Below are 20,595 nucleotides of genomic sequence, written 5' to 3'. Positions count from 1 at the left end.
CAGTTCAGAAGACTAGAATATTTCTTTAAAAACTAAGCACACTGTAACCAAATGACCCAGCAATCACACTCAAACCAAATGAGTTGAAAACGTATGTCCACACAAAAACCTTCACACTGATGTTTATAGCCACTCTATTAATAATTGCCAAAATCTGGAAGCAGGGAAGGTGTCAGTAGATAAATGGAAAAATAAACTGATATGTCAAGACAATGGGATATTTTTCAGTGCTAAAACTGAATGAGCAATCAAGCTATGAAAAAATACAGGGATCTAGTCACTTGTGAGAGAACATAATGGAGGGTAATGTGAGAAAAAAATGTATGTATGTATGACTGGGTCACTTTGCTGTACAGCAGAAATTGACAATATTGTAAATCAACTATAAAAGAAAAAATAAAGATTTTTTAAAAAGGGGGGGTCCTTAAATGTGTATTATTAAATGAGAAAAGCAAATCTGGAAGGGTTACATGTTGTATGATTCCAACTCTATGACAGTTGTGGAGAAGGCAAACTGTGGAGGCAGTAAAATGATCAGTGGTTGCCAGAAGTTAGGGGAGAGGAAGAGATGATGGGTGAAGCACAGGATCTTTAAGACAGTGAAATTCTTCTTTATGGTACTACAGTGATGGATACATGTCATTATAAATCTGTCAAAACCCATAGAATTTATAACACCAAAAGTAAACCCTTATTTAGTAAACTATGGATAAACAAATGTACCACTCTGGTGTGGAATTTAGATGGTGGGGGAACCTAGGGAAGGCAGAGGGTGTATGGGAACTCTGTGTACTTTCTGCTCAGTCTTTATATGAACCTAAAACTGCTCTAAAAAGTAAAGTCTATCAAAAAAATATATATATACACATATATATACATAAATAATGGGCAAAACCAGTTCATGGTATAACAACAATTATTAAATACTTTATATTACTCTAGAAAGAAATGTACAAGAGTGTATTTTAAGGCTACCACAAAACTTCAGAGACATAAAAAACTTGAATAAATAGTATTAGATTAACGAACCCGACTAGCATCCATGAGGATGCCAGTTGGATCCCTGGCCTCACTCAGTGAATTAAGGATCCAGCATTGCTGTGAGCTATGGTACAGGCTGCAGACACGGCTCGGATCTGGCATTGCTGTGGCTGGCATGTAGGCCGCCGGCTACAGCTCCAATTCGACCCCCAGCCTGGGAACTCCATGTGCCACCCTAGAAGACAAAAAAAAAAAAAAATAATAATAATGTTAGATGGAATGGGTCAGTATTATGTCAGGTTTTCTCAAATTAACCAGTGAATTTAAGGTAATCTTAATTAAAATTCCAAAGGTTTTATTGGGCAGAAACTGAACAAAATTATTTCAAGGTTGATTCCAAAGAATAAATGTGGGAAATAACCAGGAAAATTTTGTGGAATAAAAATTAGTGCAAGTGGTCATGCCCCAAACAGATACTAAAATATATTCTTAAACTGCAGTGATCAATATAGCATTTATCAAAATAGAAGTATCAGTAGAACAAAAAGAAAGTGCAGGGTAACATAATTTTTAAAAAATTTAGCATTGAGTCAGTGTTCAAGGATAGAGAATAAATTTAAAAAGTAACAAATTTTTAAAAATCGACAGTATATATGGCAAGGCGCCCAGAATGAGATGTCAGAATTTTTTAAAATATCAGAACTGAAATTTTACTATTTCCCAGTACTTTTTTTTGTACTCATTGAACCAGTAAATTAAGAATGTATTATTAATGCCACGGGTGTGACCAAAAAAGACAATGTGTAATATGCTTTGAAAAAAGCCAAATTTCAACAGAACATGAAAGAATACTTTCTAAAGCTGAATCAACCAAAGAATTAATTGAAAGTCCATTCAACATTTCCCATACAAAGGTAAAACTTGAATCATATTACTACTTGCCAAAAAAAAAAAAAAAAAAAAAGGCTTGGTTAGTTCTCCATTGCCTCATTCCAGTGTTCAGATTCCCAGCTGCATATGCCTCTTATTCTACCCAGAAGGAATACTTGCTGATATATAGTTATTCTGTTCCACACCTGTAGCTTTTGTTAAATTATACCTAACTAAAATTTCCCGACCTTTCCATTTCTACTTCAAATTCTACACATCCTTTTGGAGTTCCCATTGTGGCTCAGTGGCTAACGAATCCAACTAGGAACCATGAGGTTTCGAATTCGATCCCTGGCCTTGCTCAGTGGGTTAAGGATCAGGTGTTGCCGTGAGCTGTGGTGTAGGTCGCAGACGTGGCTCGGATCCCACATGGCTGTGGCTGTGGCTATGGCGTAGGCCGGCAACCTGCAGCTCTGATTCAACCCCTAGCCTGGGAACCTCCATATGTCGAGGGAACAGCCCTAGAAAAGGCAAAAAGACAAAACAAAACAAAAAAACAAATTCTACACATCTTTTAAAGCTCAGATGTACTACTTTAAAATTCATTTTAGTTTTCTGTCCTCCCCTAATGTTTTGCTTTTTTTTTTTTAGCTATTTCTTGGGCCGCTCCCGCGGCATATGGAGGTTCCCAGGCTAGAGGTCGAATCGGAGCTGCAGCCACCGGCCTACGCCAGAGCCACAGTAACGCGGGATCCAAGCCGCGTCTGCAACCTACACCACAGCTCACGGCAACGCCGGATCCTTAACCCACTGAGCAAGGGCAGGGACCGAACCCGCAACCTCATGGTTCCTAGTCGAATTCGTTAACCACTGCGCCACGACGGGAACTCCTAATGTTTTTTCCATAACAGGAATACGTGATCTCTTCAGCTCTTAAGTAACTGTTATTTTTATTTGTGCCTTTTTCAGTATACACACACACACTTTGTTTTAGGATTTTTTTGTGTCTAGAGACATAGTAACTGTGTTTAGTACAGGCTATTATGCCTCAGGTCCAGTAGATTCAGGTAACATTTGGTGTTTAGCATGTACTTTTTCACCTACTCCTCTGTAACAATTCTTTGAGATGTTTATTCCAAATCTCATTCATATGAGGATGATGAGCATAAGTAAAGTCACATTACCTTAACTCTTCTAAAATGGCTATGAGTTTCTTTAGTGCAAGAATTTTAATACTCAATTTTCTACCATGTAATACCAACCATATATGTATTAGCTGCTCAGTAATCATAGCAATAACCCTAACTTTTCTCTTCTTTCTACAGTACCTTGGCCATGTAGAAGTTGATGAATCAAGAGGAATGCACATCTGTGAAGATGCTGTAAAAAGATTAAAAGCTGTATGTATTTGATAGTTGCCAGTGTTGATCTATATGCTATAAATATTTTCTCAAAAGATAGTGCTCAGTAAATTTTGGTGACCCACTATCCAGTAAGAACAATGTTTCTCTTAAGGCAGAAGATGTGGGCTCACTAATAAAGAGCATCTCATGTTGTCCATCCAAAGATATAGGTTTAAAAGACAAAAATTTAGGCCTGCTATGATCTAAAAGATACTTTGAATTTAGAACCCATAGTAAACAAATGGTATGAGTTCTTATAGATGAATAGTATGCTAAAACCAGGATAAAACTGTTATAGTTAGTGTCTTAACCTAACTGTGATAATTTGGTTATAAATTACTGATTTTAAGTCCACTCTAAGAAATAGCTTTCCAGGAAAAAGTAGAAAATAGACATATCTGTGTTGATGGCTGTAAGATTTGTATTTTGTGAAGACTTATCATGACTGCTATTCCCCAATTTCCTTTTCCACACCCCTGTAACATAAAAAATATGTTCCTCTGTCTTTTGCACAAACTTCAGCATACTTGAAATGGAGAATTCTTTTGCAGAATGAATGTTTACTTTGCCAATTATGTCATAGTACACCTCCAGGCACATGTCAAGGAGAGGATGATGGGTTCAGATTAAAGTGTTAAATTCATGTTTTGGATAGGTTTGAAGAATATTTCATAAACTCTGACAGCCCTCTTTACAGTCTTCCTTCTCTCCAGTGTGTGGCCTTTTCCCCCTTTCTGTGAAAGCTTTAAAAGCTTTAAGCATTACTTCTGCATGCCCTTGCCCCAAACAGCATTAAATACATGTTGCTTTGGGTTTGCTGGTATAGTGGGCTGCCACAGGTTTGGCTACTAATGAGTGCTTTTTTTTTTTTTTCCCCTCAATTTGCTTCATAATCAAAACTTTTCTGCTTCTTGGTACATTCTATATGACCTCTTATATAAGTCCTCAATATAAAAGCTACAAAATAAAGGAAATAACCAACTCAGAGAAGTGGATTATATTTTTGAATGAATGTCTGAATCTGTTATAGAAGGGAAAGGAGGTAAAAAAATAACTGAGTATAGTATACAAAAAACTAAAAAAAAAAAAATAATGTATAGACACATGTGCATACATATACCCTTTACCTCAGATTTGGGTCATTTAAATTCTTAAATGATTGAAGCCCTTCTTAGTCTATTTGTACTCTCCTTTTAATCATCATTAATATTAAAGGAACTTTTTAATTTATAGACTAGCCATGTCTACCTGAAGTATTCCCCAGTTAAATATAGCCTCAGATAATATAATTTTCCTAGAAATTTAAATTCAGTCTCTTCTTTAACAAAATAATTCTAAGTTCACTAGGAATATAAGATTATCTAAGAACATTTTTTAAAGTAATACAATGATTTGCCCAACTAGTCATTAAAGAATATTTTAAACATAATACTAATGGGAGTTCCCATCGTGGCACAGTGGTTAACGAATCTGACTAGGAACCATGAGGTTGCAGGTTCGGTCCCTGCCCTTGCTCAGTGGATTAACAATCTGGCATTGCCGTGAGCTGTGGTGTAGGTTGCAGACGTGGCTCAGATCCTGCATTGCTATGGCTCTGGCGTAGGCTGGTGGCTACGGCTCCGATTAGACCCCTAGCCTGGGAAACTCCATATGCCGCGGGAGCGGCCCAAGAAATAGCAAAAAAAAGACAAAAAAAAAAAATAATAACAATAATAATAATAATGACTGAAAACATTAGATGAATCAATGAATAGACTAGATTGACCTGAAACAAACTTTAGTTGTTAAAATCTTAAAGCATACATAAGTGAACATTCAGAAGGTCGCTGTGGAATGAGCCTTTAGAAAGTCTTTTAATTCAGGGTATGGCTTCATGTTTATTCTTTAAATAAGGAAAAGCTAGGGATGGTTTCAGTTGGCCCAGAAGATAATTAAGAAGTGGTATTTAGTTGCTTAATGAACAGTCTTCTTAACTGTCTGGTTTTCCTTTATCCTACTTTTTATGAAAAACATCTGTTTACCGTCTTCATAGTTCATTATACAAAATACAAATAAAAATAGTACATGAAAATCTCTTGCAACCCCAGAGATAGCCCCTATTCACTGTTTAATTGGGGGGGGATTATGGCTTTACTCTCAACATGGAAGTTCCTGGGCCAGGGATTGAATCTGAGCTATAGCTGTGACCTATACCACAGTTGTGGCAACCCTGGATCCTTTAACCCACTGCGCCGGGGCCAGGGATGGAACCTGCACCTCCACAGTGACCTGAGCTGCTACAGTTGGATTCTTAACCTACTGCATCACAGCAGAAACTCCATCACTGTCTGTAGTGTTTATATTGATTCTTTAATTGAGTGAAATTTTTTTTTAATTTTTGCTTTTTTTAGGGCCCCACTGAGGCATATGGAAGTTCCCAGGATAGGGGTGGAATCGGAGCTACACCTGCTGGCCCACACCACAGCCACAGCGATGCCAGATCCAAGCCATGTCTGCAACCTACACCACAGCTCTTGGCAATGCTGGATCCTTAACCCACTGAGCAGGGCCAGGGATCAAACCTGCATCGTCATGAATACCAGTCAGGTTTGTTTCCACTGAGACACGATGGTAACTCCTTCTTGTGGTCTTTTTTGACTGAAATGAAATTTTATATTTATTGATTGCTTTTCTGGACATTCTTAAATTTTTGCACTTTGAGGTTCCCAGGCTAGGGGTTGAGTCAGAGCTGTAGCCACCAGCCTACACCACAGCTACAGCCATGTCAGATCCCAGCCAAGTTTTCGACCTACACCACCGCTCACGGCAGTGCTGGATCCTTAACCCACTGAGCGAGGCCGGGGATCAAACCTGCAACCTCATGGTTCCTAGTCGAATTCGTTTTCGCTGCACCACGATGGGGACTCCCCATCTCTGAACTTTTGATTCAGGAAGTTCTTTTGAAATTTTTCAGACTAACCCTAGCCAAGAGATTTGGAGCAAGTGTTCCATAATAATTTTGCATAGGTAAACACATACTTTTAAAAATGAGATTGAATTTTTGGGAGGCTAGTGCCAGTCTCCTATTTATTATACTCAATGAAACTTCTATCAAAACCCTTTCTAATGCTGTATGAAGAAGCTATGTTTGTTTATTCTTATATATAGATCTTTCTCTTAGAATTTCAAATCAATGAAAGCAAAAGTTTGCATGCCTTCAGATTAAAAAATAGCATATCTGAAGCAAGTTTGAATGCCAAAAAAGGTTTAAAATTTAAAGAACTATATAGTTTATATGTGCTAGTTAAGTACAGAAACAAACATCTTAAACCTGTCACTTAAATGATCTTTGAACTAAAAATGTAAAATTCTAGTATTTTTTAAAATTTATAGGGGATTGAGAAAGCAGAATAATTCGCAAGTCTTATTTTTTTTCCTCAAAGTAGTCCCTTACAATTTAGGATTACTTTAAGTTCAGTTAGAATGTATCAGCATACTTAATATTCTCAAATGAAAAGGTATTATTACTAAACAACACATACTTCTCAGAGAATTTTTTTTTTTTTACTTTATATGCATAAAATTTGTTATAGCTATTTTCAATTCATTTACTTTGTGGCATAATTTTATGAATTAGCCACTTAAGGACTTAGATTGTTGCCCATTTTCAGTGCCTTTATGGTTGCATGGTGAGGAGTACTGACATTTATCATTCTCTTTTATAAAAAGTGTATCAGGCCTTTGGTTATCTTGCTTGACACTGGTCCAAGATGTCTTTCTTTTTAAAAGGTCTTTTCTTCCCATTATTTCTGTAATTGTCTTGCCATCTCTGTCTTGGTTTTAGACTAGTTCATTATACAATCAGTTTCTAATATGTTGGTTTTTTTATTCACTATTCGATATTTGTTTTAATATATGTTCTTGTTTTAGCAGGTAAAAGAATCATAACAAAATTTTTTCTTTTAAAAAAATTAATGTTATTCTCTAACCTAATAACTGTCTTTTTATGCATCTTGCACATCAACTTTTTTTTCATTAACAGCTGAGATCTTTTGTGAAAAGAAAGCAAAACTCCATGTTTAACTAGAGCTTTCCTGGGAGCTAAGTTAATTACTAACGGATCTCCTTCCCTCACCTCCATGTCTCTAAACAATGGTGAATCTTTTAACTTTGGCTGCATCTTTAAAAATTGGTGGTTAGGTAGAAGTCTAACAAAACTAGGCTCACCAAACTTGGCAGCAGAAATAAGCTTAGTCTACCCCAATTACTTTATTATATTTCTACCTTAAGTTCGAAACGTTTTTTTTGGAAACATTCGATGCTGTTTGTGATTTTCAAAACCTAGAAAGGAAACAAATTATTCAGTGTTTCAGAGTATTGAATGAGTTTATAAAATATCTGAGGGAGTCAAATTTCTATAGTTATCTCTTTCTAGACATTTATTCAATATTAAAAATGGATTATAGGAGTTTCCTTCATGGCTCAGCAGTTAGCCAACCGACTAGGATCCATGAGGATGCGGGTTCAATCCCTGGCCTTGCTCAGAGATCAAGGATCTGACGTTGCCATGAGCTGTGATGTAGGCTGCATATGTGGCTTGGATCCCAGGTTGCTGTGGCTGTGGGGTAGGCCAGCGGCTGCAGCTCTAATTTGATCCCTAGCCTGGGAACCTCCATATGCTGCCGGTGCAGCCCCAAAAAGAAAAAAAAAAAAAAGGATTATAAAAGGTAAAGTCTTAAAGTATTATTCAACCAATAGGAAGTGTTAAAGTTAAGCTAGCGTGGGTGAGTTAGAACTCATCTACTTTGCATAAGTTCTTCAGATATTAAATGGTGGTCAGTTTTCAAAGTTCGTATATGCTTACAAATTGGTGCTGGGACCATAAATAGTTGTCTCTCTTACCTACATAGTTTCACAATTGTATGCTTGTTAACTGGCAATGCAAATTTCTTTATTCTAAAACAGCATTTAAAAAGAAAACCATTCAGTTGCTCAAATCTCAGTTGTGGTTCACAGGTGTGATTTGGTTCTTAGATGTATTTGTTTTCTCAGCTCCAATGAAAGCATTGGCCTTGTGTTCCTTTTTTTTTTTTTCTTTTTCGTTTTCCTCTTTTTTGGCTGCCCGGTGGTATGTGGAGTTCCCAGGCCAGGGATCAGATCCAAGCCACAGTTGCAAACCTGCACTGCATCTTAACCTACTGTCCCGGGCCAGGGATGGAACCTGCGTCCCAGCACTCCAGAGATGCTGCCAAACCCATTGATCCACACAATGAGATTTATTCTGTGTTTCAAGTAGAACATATCTATTATTTCCTCATGATTATTGTGAAATTGGTCAACACACACATACATACAAATCAATCCTTACACATAAATAAGGATTCTCTAAGTGACATTTTGGCCTCAACAAGAAAAAAGTCTGACAAGGACCCTTCCTGCACACTCCTAATTTAATTTTATATGTGGCATTTTTTAATGTTACTATGTGGTCATTTGAATGTGGACTGTTTTTTTAATTAGTGACTTCCACATATTTGACCACTGATTTCAAATTGAAAATATATGTGGAACCAATCTATTTACCATCATTCACTATTAGGAAATTTTAAATGCAAATCCCATCAAACCAGTATGTCCTAATCTTTTTTTCTGCTGCCAAATTTGAATAATCTCTGTTTTAAAGTAAATAGAGAATACTGAACTAATTACTTTCTCTGCATGGATACAGGTTCTGGTTTCTACTCATTCTCCTTGACTTCTTAGGCCATACAGTATGTTTCATTGCATTTTCACACACCCTTCCTTTCCCCCTGTCACTCCTTATATGGATAACTCTTTAAAACTCTCACTCCCTCCCCTTCTACTTTGCCCTTTATCCAAACTCTCTATGTGCTTATTGCTCTGAAACTCTGGGACATTTAGCCCATACAATAATAGCGCTCGACTTGTCCCCCTGTTCCTCCAGGAAAGGAAGTTCTTCAAAGGCTTCTTTGGAAAAGTAAGTTTGATGCCACATTCGTGCTTGCTTTATAAGGAGTTACACCCCTAGTATAGCACTGACATTTTTTTTTTTTTTTTTTAAGGACTACATCTTCGGTTTCTTTATAATACAGGAATTGATCTGACTGTGGAATTTAGTGAATTGGAAAGCTGCTATCTATAATGTTACCTAAATATGATGATACATAGGAAAGTCCAGTAAATACATCAAGTAGGTTAAAAAAGAATTGCCTCTTCAAGACGAGGCATTAAAAGAAATTTAATTTGATCTTGCAAAATTGTTCATATTAGCATATTGAGTTTTTTAACAAGTTAGTTTTACTAAGTGCTCAGTATTGACAGAGAAATGGGAAGAAATTAAAGTGAAAATTAAATGTATCCCAAATTTTACATTCATTGCTCTTACTTTTTCTCAACTAAAATTAAATTTCAGGGCAAGTAAGTAAAAGTACATAAACTTATCTCTGGGGATCCTATGACTTTTAACTTGGAATGCTAGTCTGAGAAAAACTGTCTTAATGAATAGTCTACCAAATATCTGTCATATATGGAATGTTCTTTATGTAGATATTTTTCAAAGAATGATTGTTCAGTGTTCAGATTTCCTTAGAATTAAGAATATATAGGATGACAATACAAAAATAAATACATTTCTAACATTTTTGTGTCTAAATTTATCATTGTTTAGTTTTGAGGAAGTGCTGCAAAATAATTTAGACTGAGACAGTATTTTTAAAAAAACTACTCTTGGGACTTCCCATTGTGGCTCAACAGTAAGAAACCTGACTGGTATCCATGAGGATGAGAGTTTGATCCCTGACTTCACTCAGTGGATTAAGGATCTGGCATTGCCATGAGCTTTGGTATAGGTTGCAGACGCAGCTCCAATCCCACATTGCTGTGGATGTGGTATAGGCTGGCAGCTGTAGCTCTGATTCACCCCTAGCCTGGGAACTTCCATATGCTGTATGTGTGGCCCTAAAAAGAAAAAAAAAAAAAAAAAAAAAAAACTACTCTCATTGAATAACTGAGTATACATTACTAAAAGTTTGTTTATAAAAATCCTATCGCAGTTGGTTTTCCACTGGGTGGTTTTGTTACTTTGGAAATTTGTTTTAAAGAATGATTAGTTCCCATTTCCTCCTCAAGTAAATATTTTAGTCATAACCCATTTTTTTTTTTACATGTTCTTGTTTAGGTCACCTTTATACTAACGTAAATAAGTTTGAAGGATTTTAGATTGAGTAGTTTAATTCAGTAACTTCTATCAATGTGAAATTAAAAGTTGTGTAATTTACCCACATCTGTCACAAAGAAAAATTTTTTAGACATATTTTTTATTTTTACAAAAAAAATTTTAGTAGCTATTTTGAGCTTGAGTTAAATTAACAGGACCATGGAATGTGAGATCTATATCTAGAAAGAAATAATCCTGTAGACACTTGAATCGTTATAAATAGCCACTATAATTGTTAAGCAGATTTTTTTGTGGAGCACTCATTCTTTTCCAAATAGAATTTCTCAAAGCAATTTCACATCACCACAATTAAAATACAAATGCAATTTTAGTTGTCTTCTAAGTGATCGGTTTTTAATTTGTCTACTTAATAAAACAGTCTTTCTTGTTTCTGAAGCCTAGGTTGTAGAAAATATTGATTTGGTTTATAGAAAAAACACGTTAATTTTTAAAAGGTTTTAACATGATTTTAGAAAACGAAGATAGTTTGCACTTGAGAATCAGTTCCAAGGTGGCAGTATTCATTGCTGTATATAATTAGGTCATGGTGCATCTACAGTATCACTGAACTGGGTCACACTGGCTTCTTAGCTGTTTTTGCTGCATCTTGTTACATGGTAAATTTATATGGCGAGAGAGAAAACTATGAATTATCTCAATTCTTAAAAATAACCCTGAAATGATTATTCTTCCCTGTTTTACAGTAACAAAACTAAAGTTTACAGAGGTTAAGTGATTTGCCTGAAATCGCAGATATAATAAGGGGTAGTAGCTAGGATTTGAACCCAAATAATCTGACTCCAGGGTTTGCATTTTCTCTCTCTCTTTTTTTTTTTTTTTTTTTTGCTTTTTAGGGCCACACCTACAGCATATGGAGGTTCCCAGGCTAGGGGTTGAATCAGAGCTTCAGCTACCTGCCTACACCACAGCCATAGCAACACCAGATTTGAGCCACATCTGCAACCTACACCACAGCTCATGGCAACGCCAGATCCTCAACCCACTAAGTGAGGTGAGGGATTGAACCCGTGTCCTCATGGATGCCAGGTCCAGTTCATTAAACCACTGAGCCACGACGGGAACTCCACTTTCTAACTTATTTCTTTTCCTATCTTTTTTGTTTTTATTTAAGTATAGAAGATTTACAATGTTATGTTAATTTTTACTGTACAGCAAATTGATTCAGTTATGTATGTGTGTGTATGTACCTTAAAAAAATATTTTCCGGGAGTTCCCATCGTGGCGCAGTGGTTAACGAATCCGACTAGGAACCATGAGGTTGCGGGTTCGATCCCTGCCCTTGCTCAGTGGGTTAACGATCCGGCGTTGCCGTGAGCTGTGGTGTAGGTCGCAGACACGGCTCGGATCCTGAGTTGCTGTGGCTCTGGTGTAGGCCAGCGACTACAGCTCCAATTCGACCCCTAGCCTGGGAACCTCCATATGCCACAGGAGCGGCCCAAGAAATGGCAAAAAGGCAAAAAAAAAAAAAAAAAAAATTTTCCATTATGGTTTATCGTAGGATATTGGATATAGTTCACTGTGCTATACAGTAGGACCTTGTTTATCCTCTATCTTTCTTCTTTAAAGGTAGTAATTTAATTTTGGATTTTATCTCTGGTCAGTTTATTTTTTTATTAGTTAAAGCTTTAAAGAATCTTTTCCAGTGGTTCAAACTAACATTTTATTTATTTGGAGATATTTAAATCATACTAGTGAGTTAGACTCCTATAGGATTTCCTTAAAAGATACTAAGCAATTCTGTAATGTGAACAAGTATGACTTTCAGAATTCTTTTTTCCTTCTAGTTTTCTTGAGATATAATTGACATACAGCACTAAATCAGTTGTGGCTCAGCATAATGATTCGACTTCATACGTCATGAAATGATTACTACAATAAGTTTAATGAACATTCATCATCTGATAGAGATGTAATGCAGAATTCTTATGTTATTGTGGGAAGAATTCTTTATAAAAAGGCAAAGCATTTTATTTATATTCAGTTTTTTTAATTTACAGTAAGTCATTCAAAGACTTTGAAAACCAAGGGAGGAAAAAGCATCACTCATAATCTTTCTAGAAATGTGCTTTTAAATGAAAAACTTTAATTTGGAGCCTTTTAAATCTTCTAAGTTGCCATCATTAAACTCACACTCACACTAATCTATAAGAAGTAGTCTAGGAGTTCCTGTTGTGGCGCAGTGGTTAACGAATCTGACTAGGAACCATGAGATTGCAGGTTCGATCCCTGGCCTCGATCAGTGGATTAAGGATCCAGTGTTATGAGCTGTGGTGTAGGTCGCAGAGGTGGCTCAGATCCCGCATTGCTGTGGCTGTGGTGTAGGCCGGCGGCTACAGCTCCGATTCGACCCCTAGCCTGGGAACCTCCACATGCTGCGTGGGAGTGGCCCTGAAAAGGCAAAAAGACCCCCCAAAAAAAAAAGGTAGTCTAGTGGAAGAGATTTGGCTTGTTGAGTTTGCTAGTCAGTTGTGTTTTGATGAAAGCTAAAAAATGAAGAATCTCATGGAACAGTATATGGTAGGGAATTTTTATCTAGTGCACTTCCTCATAATTTTGATACTTTCTTAGCCTTCATATCATGTGTAGTTTAATGGTCCAAGATAAAGAAACAACTAACAGTTACCAAGAAGTATTTCATCAAACATATTTGCATAAAAGTGGGTAGATGGAAGAATTATTTGCCTTGATTCTGAATCATGGCCAGAACTGCTGCTGCTTTTCCCTAAGTTGTGTCTTGGACCTTATCACCCTGTCTGAATCCTGCCGGGGGCCTGACCTCCCTGTTCCTCCAGTTAACGGGCAATGCCTCCAGAAGATTTAGCAGTGAGGAACAGATAAACCTGGATATGTTACAGGGCTGTATTATTAACCCTTTGTAAGAGTATACAAATCCTAAAAGAGAAGGGAGGAAAAAAGCCCTGAGACCCTGAAACACCTTGTTTTCATAGTTGATTTACAATGTTGTGTCAATTTCTGCTGTACAGCAAAGTGGCCCAGACACACACACTCACACACTCTTTTCCTCATATTATCTTCCATCATGTTCTATCACAAGTGAATAGATGTAGTTCCCTGCATTCTATAGCAGAGTTTGAAATACCTTTTTTTAAACTTAGCTACATAAAATTGCTCATTGTTTTAGGAAAGCCAAGAATATGCTCAACTTTTTAGGAAGTATTATATGCAGCTGCTAGTGTATTTAGCATACTGGGCAAATACCAAGCAATTATGTGGCACTTAACATTTGAAAAGGATCTTCTAATTTTAATGTATTTAAGGAAATTCATGAACTGAGTAATCTATATTACCATTTTATGAGGAACTGACTGAACATAGGGTGGCCTAAGAATATTTTATATCTCTATTAGGTCTCTTTTTAAAGCCATCGTATTAGAAAAACTCAGTTCGGTCTACCTTCTGTGAATCTTTCTCCTATCTGTCTCTCTTACTGCTGACACAAAACACTTCAACTCTGGTCATCAAATGTGTAGAGATTTCTCCCTTACACCAAACGGTTCTCTGTGACACCATCTGGATTTCCTACAATTTAACTCAATTCTAACACTGTATACCTGGAGAGTGTCAGATCCCATAGATATAAGGACTCGGTCTCACAAGACTGCTCACCCACTTCAGATGCCACTTGCAGGTAGTAGGTCCCCAGGTTCCCTGTAACTTCTTTTTAATTTGGTGACAAATTGGAGCTCCTCCTCCTCCTCAGTTTTGATTAATTTGCTCACGGAATTCAAGGAAACACTTATGTTTACCACTTTATTAAAGGATATGATGAAAGATAGAGATGAGCCAGATGAAGAGATATGTAGTAGGACAAGGTCTGGGAGTGTCCCAAGTGCAGGAGCTTCTGTCCCTTTGAAATTGGAGTATGTCACCCTCTCCGTGTGGATGTGTTTGCTAACCTGGAAGCTCTCTGAACCTTGTGCTACTGGAGTTTTGTGGAGGCTTCCTCACAAAGGCATGATTGATTATTAATTCCAATTCCAGCCCCTCTTCCCTCTTTAGAGGGTGGGGGATGAGGCTGAAAATCCCCGGTGACCCACCCTCATCCAGGAGCCTCCCCCGCAGCCCCCAGCCCCACCCTAGGGTTGTTTCTGAACAAAAGACGCTCTTATCACTTAGGAATTTACAAGGGTTTTTTAAGACATGGGAGTGGGGTCAAAGACCAAATATCAGGATAAAAGGTGCTCTTGGGGCTCTTATCACTTAGGAAATTACAAGAATTTCAGGAGCTCTATTCCAGGACCAGGCAGAGACCAATATATATTTTCTACCATCTCTCAGCCATTTACTTGTATTTATATAGAGCTTTATGGTTTGTGTTGGGCTTTGACCTACTTCCTGACTTGCTACTCATAGCAGCTCAGTAAATTAGACATGATAGTTCATGAAACTACATTTTTACAAATGAATAAACAAGCTCAAAGAGGTCACCCAGCTAGTAGTAAATGGCAGTGCCTACCCTGAAAGCAAGGTTTTCTGAAACTTCCTGCAGAGTTCTTTCATCCAGCCCACATTGATGTTTTCTCATTAAAGGTGGGCCTTGATTATAGTGAAAGGAGAAGGGTTGGATGCAGTGGACCCTAGACAGCCCAAGGGCCTGAATGCTTCCCACAAACGTGCATTGTATGGTCTGTGCACAGTTTGTAAATTTGAATCATTTGCCAGTATTTCAAACATTGAAAAACTTCATATAAAAGCTGGGATATCTCTCTTAAGAATTGGAAGATCTGGCAAAATGGCATACTTTCTATGCAGCAACAATGGGTTGCTGAGTATCAGTTGTACCCTTTGGTCACCTGTTTGCCACAATCCCTGCATCTCTCTACTGTCCTTACTCAGCCTGCTTCACTCATTTTGTTATCTGCTTTTAACCCTGTCGGCATTTGAGTTTGCAAACTCATCCCTGGGCTATTATTTGACTGAGGGGGAACCACTTCTAATTGTAAAAAATCACCTAAAATATTATAATATCTGTTCTAACAGATACTGTTAATGTATTGCCAAGTGTACTTTTTTCTTTTTTTTTTTTTTTTTTTTTTTTTGCTCTTTAGGTCTGCACTCCCAGCATAGGGAGGTTCCTAGGCTAGGGGTCGAACCGGAGCTACAGCTGCCAGCCTACGCCACAGCCACAGCAGTGTCAGATCCGAGCCGCGTCTGCAACCTACACCACAGCTCACCACAACGCCAGATCCCTAACCCACTGAACGAGGCCAGGGACCGAACCCAAAATCTCATGGTTCCTAGTCGGATTCCTTTCTGCTACATCACAACGGGAACTCCTGCCAAGTGCATTTTTCAAGTTTTTATGCTGTCACAATTGCAGTGGCATCATTAGAAATAGTTATGTTTTAGAGAATACATAGTTGAAAAGTAATGCATGTATTGTTTTCACCTAATTCTCAAGAGTAAAACATTTCACGGTATTTATGACCACTGTTAAATCAGTGTACTTACATCTACTTTCTATTTAGATTTCCCCAATTTTTTCTTTGACAAATTGTATTTAGTGCTTATCTTCATTCCAGATTCTTTCCCTTAGAAGTGAGGGAATATCTCTTGCCCCTTTTCTCTGCTTCCTTTTTGCTTTTTAAATTTCCATGCCTTTCTATAAATTTTACCTTCTCTTATAGTTTATTAGATTCATCTTCTAGGTTTTGGTTTATTTTTCCTTTTGAAGTGCGTTATAGCAGATTGCCGAAGAAGAAAAGGGACAATCCCAAACGTAATCAGAAGATTTCCACTGATCCTTAGCATCAGTATTTGCTATGACATGATCAATTAATATGTCAAATGCCCTGGTCACTGGCCTTTTCTAGATTAAAAAAAAAAAAGGTGTTAACCTTTGGAGTTATCTTTTTTATTTTGTATTCATGAAGAGTTTCCTGGTGGCTCAGCAGGTTATGGATCTGGCATTGTCACTGCTGTGGTGTGAGTTCGATCCCTGGCCTGTGAACGTCCATATGCGAGTATGGCCAAAAAGAGGGAAAAAATGCATAACTACACATTTAAAAGGATAAATTCAAAAAATAAAGTTCAGTAGTTCTTAAGCCTCAAGTCACAGTTAATGTCTAAAACATACTAGGAACTGTACTAGGCTATCCAGATCAAAGCTAAGCAAGAAAATCTTTTTTTAGTCCATTTACTCTCATTTTTAGATGACTGTTTGACTCCTCTTTCCTTTTCCTTAAAACTCTAGAATTTCTTACTCTGTTCTCTTGCAGCTGATGACCTTGCTTCCTACTTCACTGAAAAAGTAGAATTAATCAGAAGAAAACTCAAATATGACACCACATCTACTCTCCTATGTGCATTCATGCACATATACCCTGTTCCCTCCTATTCAAGAGATGAGCTGTCTGTGCTTCTAGCTGAGGCCAATTCCTAGATTCTTATTCCAGCTCTTATTTACTCTGATAATGCTACCATCTCTCTCCTCCATAATCAGTTTTTCTTTCTCTAGTGGATCATTCATTAGCATGGAAACAAACCATCTTTTTTTAAAAAGGTTTCTTCTTGGTGCCTTCAGTTTCTGTTCTCCTTTGCTCTGTTAAACTCAATTTAATCAGACTTCTCCCCTCAGTAGTTGTCAAGTCATCGTATGATTGTTCCAGTGGTCCTATCAATTTTCTCAACCATCCGCAGCATTTGACATAGCCCATCCCTCCCGCTTCTTGAAACACTGTTGATTGAGAGTTCAGGGGTCATACTCTCTTGATTTTCCTTTACGATGCTGCCTACTTCTCAGACGTTGGACTCTGCTCTACCTACACCTCTCCTTTGATGATCTCTTCCAGTGGTATGGGATTAAATACCACCTCTGTGCTGAGAAATTAGACATTTCTATCTCCAGACATCTCTCCTGAACTCTGTAGTGGTATTTCCATCTTAGAAGCAGTATAACATAAGGGTCATGGACACAGACTCTTGGGATCTAGATTGATTGTATTTAACCCTGGCTCAGCCACTTCTTAGCTTTATGTCCTTGGGAGAGGTTCTTAACCATTCTGTACCTCAGCTTCCACATCTATTAGAAAAGGATAATACTGATTCCAACCTCATGTGATTGTTGTGAAGATTAAATGATAAATGTAAGCCAAGTATACAGAACAGGCTGCCATTTGGATAAATACCAGGTATCATCATCATCATCATCATTAAATACTTCATACTAGGTATCTCACACTAACACGTCACAAACCAAATTCTGAAACTCTCAGTTTCATCCTTTCCTGTCCGTCCTATCAGCAGTTCCTGTCTTACCACCTCCACCACAACTGCCCTGGTCCAGCTTCTCCTCTCCCCTGAATCATTGCATTAGTGTTCCCTTCCACCTGCTTTAATGATTATCCCCCTGCCATCTGTTCTCAAGGTATTACCCTGAGTGATTTTTTTTTAGAACAGGTCTGATGTGTTGCCCCACTGCCCCAGATCCTCCAGTAGCTTCCTGACCTACTCAGAGTAAAAACTGAAGTCTTTTTTTCTGACCTTTTTCCTATCTTCTCCTCTTGCTTCCTCTGTTCCAGCCACACTAGCCTCCTTGCTATGCCTAGACCAGGTTTGCTTCCATCTCAAGACCTTTGCACTTGCTATAACCTCTAATCTGGAACATGCATCATCCAGATATATGCATGACTCACTTCTTCATCTCTTTCCATTCTTTTCTCAAAAGCCCCATTTTCAGTGAGGCAGTCACTGAGAGAACCTTATTTTAAATTTCAAATGCGGAGTTCCCATCGTGGCGCAGCGGAAACAAATCCGACTAGGAGCCATGAGGTTGCAGGTTCAATCCCTGGCCTTGCTCAGTGGGTTAGGATCTGGCATTGCTGTGAGCTGTGGTGTAGGTTGCAGACGTGGCTTGGATCCAGCATTGCTGTGGCTGTGGCGTAGGCTGGCAGCTATAGCTCCAATTCGACCCCTAGCCTGGGAAGCTCCCTTTTTAGGGTGCAGCCCTAAAAAGAAAAAAAATGTCAAATGCCACCCTCTTCCATATAGACACACTCACTATTCCCTTCCTAGCTTTATTTTCCTCTGATAGGAGTCATCACCATTTGTCATAGCATTCATTTTACTTATTTATCTCTTCCTCACTAAAACATAAGCTTTCTGTGGACAGAGATCTTCACCTATTTTGTTCAGTGCTGAAATCTTCAATGCCTGGAATAGTATGTGCTCCATAGTAGCTGCTCCAAAATGTCTGAGTTGGTGAGTGACATATGCACTGCTTTCAAGTTCACCGTGTAGTGGGAAAAAACAGGTTAAAAAAAAAAGGTCACCAAATTGTGGAATAATAACAGGTACTGCTGGAGCAGAGAGGGAGAATAAATGTGAGAGATTGTGATTAAGGCTTCTGAGAGGAGATGATACCTAAGGCTGAGATTTTAGACTGTTAAGTTCCAGTTAAATTCAATTAGAGGAGAAAAGCATTTCAGAGAGAAGGAACAGCATTAACAGGACCACTAGGGTGAGAGAGAACCTGCTCTAACTCATTCACTCATTCGATCTGGGGACATACAGAAGGAGACAAAAGATAAGACCCAAGTTTATGCTACAGATGACCAAGGCATGGCGGAATCCTTCACTATGAGAAGAGGTGTATAAAATGATTTGGTTTTGATTAGGTTGGATTTGAGATCCCTGTGGAATTTTTATTTTTGTTAATATATACATTTGAAATAAGAGCTTAATATTAGAATAGTTTCTAGGTTCCCTCCTTCCCTTAAAAGTGATTTGCAAACTAGAAGAGCTAAATTGCCTCCAAAAATCTCACCTTTGCTGTTTGGTTCATGACCTGCTACCATCCTTTATCTTTTCCGAAAAGCATTTAAAGGCCCTTCCCACTTAAGAAAGTACAGGTTAAAAGTTACTGTACTTTTTTTTTTTTTTTTTTTTTTTACAAAGCAGCCATTGGAGGTAGTATCAGTTTCAAATCCTATAGAAAGTTGTGTTTTCTCCTTCATTGTCTTGTCCTTCGGAAGTACAGACTTTTATCCTGGAATTATAAGAGAAAATTTGTTCATTAAATTTGAACATAAAAATTTGTTCAGTTCTGTTCAGAAATTCAAATGTCATCAAATAATAGATTTTAAGGCCCTTAAAATCAGATTTTTTTAAAAAAATGAAGCCAAGTTTCCTGTGAAAGAAGTCTCTGTTTATTTGTTACAGGCACACTGTGTCATGGTTGCCTGCTAATATGTTGTTATTATTCCATAATGACTAGGTTATCTCTGTGTGTGTAGGTGTGATAGAAAGACTGACCAGAGATTCTTTATACATTGGGTACCTTTGAAGGCCTCTTTGGTGTGTAGCAGAAAGAACTCTGCACAATATCATGGCAAATCACTTGCTCAGAAAGAATGACTTGTTCTACCTTTCCTGCCCAAATTGGTCTGTTTGCTGCTGTTGCTTCTTAACACTTCATAGCTATGCCAAATTGTGCTTCTGTGTGTCTTTAGAGCATTTCTTTGCTTTAGCTTCCATTAGAACACTTTTTTGCTGTCATCTATCATATGCCCAGTACAATTGTCTTGCCTCCAAATAGCACTTCTATCTTTATTAATTGCATGTTCTTATTGCTGGTCTTAGGAATCATAGAACTTTAGAGTTGGACTGCACCTGAAATTTGGGTCTCAGTTTGAAATAGTGTAAGCACATTTTAAAAAAAGGAAAAAAATTCAGAGACAATTCCAAACAGGTCTAACATTTCAGTATAATGATTTGTCTTTTCAAAACAGGTTTAAGTAATGATTGCTTTCCAGGGCTTCTGATGATTTGTATCAGAGGTCATCAAATTATGGTATGGCCCACTACCTGTTTTTGTAAATAAAGTTTTATTGGAACGAATTAATGTCCATTTGTTTACGTATTGTCTGTGGCTGCTTCTGTACTGCAGGGCCAAGTTGAGTAGTTGTGACATAGACCATAGGGCCTGCAAAGCCTTTGATATTTGGTCTTTCACCAAAAAAAAGCTTGCCAATCCCTCATTTAAACAGTTTAGAAACTTACTTTTTCGACTGGGAATCTGAAGTACTTCCTCAGATAACACCAATGTGTAAAATAAAAGAGTGACTGTAAGGCTCTGTCAGCATA

At 37.7% G+C, this 20,595-nt stretch overlaps 1 protein-coding gene across 27 annotated transcripts in view; it reads left to right on the top strand.

Annotated features, from left to right (window-relative positions):
• The window catches only part of NUMB (NUMB, endocytic adaptor protein), a 174,421-nt gene that overhangs the window by 129,539 nt on the left and 24,287 nt on the right, over positions 1-20,595 (top strand). For 16 of the 27 annotated variants that reach the window (XM_021099490.1, XM_021099479.1, XM_021099487.1 and 13 more), the window contains one exon: positions 3,177-3,251. In XM_021099490.1, coding sequence (XP_020955149.1) covers positions 3,177-3,251 — 75 coding nt within the window. Of the gene's footprint in view, positions 1-3,176; positions 3,252-9,198; positions 9,232-20,595 lie in introns of all 27 variants that reach the window. The other 11 variants (XM_021099482.1, XM_021099471.1, XM_013978317.2 and 8 more) reach the window with 1 other exon arrangement.

The sequence above is a fragment of the Sus scrofa genome, chromosome 7, assembly GCF_000003025.6.
Source record: "Sus scrofa isolate TJ Tabasco breed Duroc chromosome 7, Sscrofa11.1, whole genome shotgun sequence".
Lineage (NCBI taxonomy): Eukaryota > Metazoa > Chordata > Mammalia > Artiodactyla > Suidae > Sus > Sus scrofa.
The sequence above is the reverse complement of the archived record's forward strand: the minus strand, read 5'-3'. Positions and strand labels throughout refer to the sequence as shown.